General features: G+C 53.7%; 1 protein-coding gene across 1 annotated transcript in view; it reads right to left on the reverse strand.

Annotated features, from left to right (window-relative positions):
• Positions 1-583, reverse strand: part of LOC109538856 — a gene marked incomplete in the record, with an annotated part of 10,552 nt that overhangs the window by 4,130 nt on the left and 5,839 nt on the right. The window contains 1 exon segment of the mRNA XM_048669889.1: positions 1-583. Within this exon segment, the coding sequence (XP_048525846.1) occupies positions 1-583 (583 nt within the window).

Genomic DNA, 583 nt, shown 5'->3' on the forward strand with positions numbered 1-583 from the left:
TTGCCAGCAGCGCTCCCAACTGAACCCTCCGGCCTTCCTGATCTTTTCGGCCGTCTGGCCCTGCTGGTGCTTATCAGCTGTGCCGCTCTCTTGCTTGGCGCGCTCCGCTGAATGCGCTCCGCTCGACCACTCCCTTGCCCTTTTCCGTTTACTTTTCCTATTGGAGCAATCCTCCTTTATCTCTCCAAGCGGCTCTAGTCCGGGCAAATTGCCTTCTTGCAGCCTGTGATCGATGAATTGCACATGAAAGGCCTCGTTGGCAATAAACAGAATGTCCTCGGTACCGTCCACTTTGCCACAGTCTTTGCCTTCACTTGGTGCTGCATCTTCTTTGCTCGCTTCTTGAATGGCCGGAACCTCTTCTTCATTGCTGACTGACAATTGCAACAGACTTCCTTCAAGTTGCTGCTGGTCCTTTGGCCGATGGCCTTCACCAGCCTGGACGTTTGCAATTGGCTCAAAAGCTTCGCATTGAACTTCCCGCTGCACATTTGGGTATTCAGCCGTTGTCGCAGCGTCTTCACAGGTGGTCGAATGCAGTTGCACTTCCGCTGGATCTTCGGCGATTTCCGCCTCCAATAGC

Source organism: Dendroctonus ponderosae, unplaced genomic scaffold (genome assembly GCF_020466585.1).
Source record: "Dendroctonus ponderosae isolate FM_Combo_2020 unplaced genomic scaffold, Dpon_F_20191213v2 Dpon_F_20191213_9, whole genome shotgun sequence".
Classification (NCBI taxonomy): Eukaryota; Metazoa; Arthropoda; class Insecta; order Coleoptera; family Curculionidae; genus Dendroctonus; species Dendroctonus ponderosae.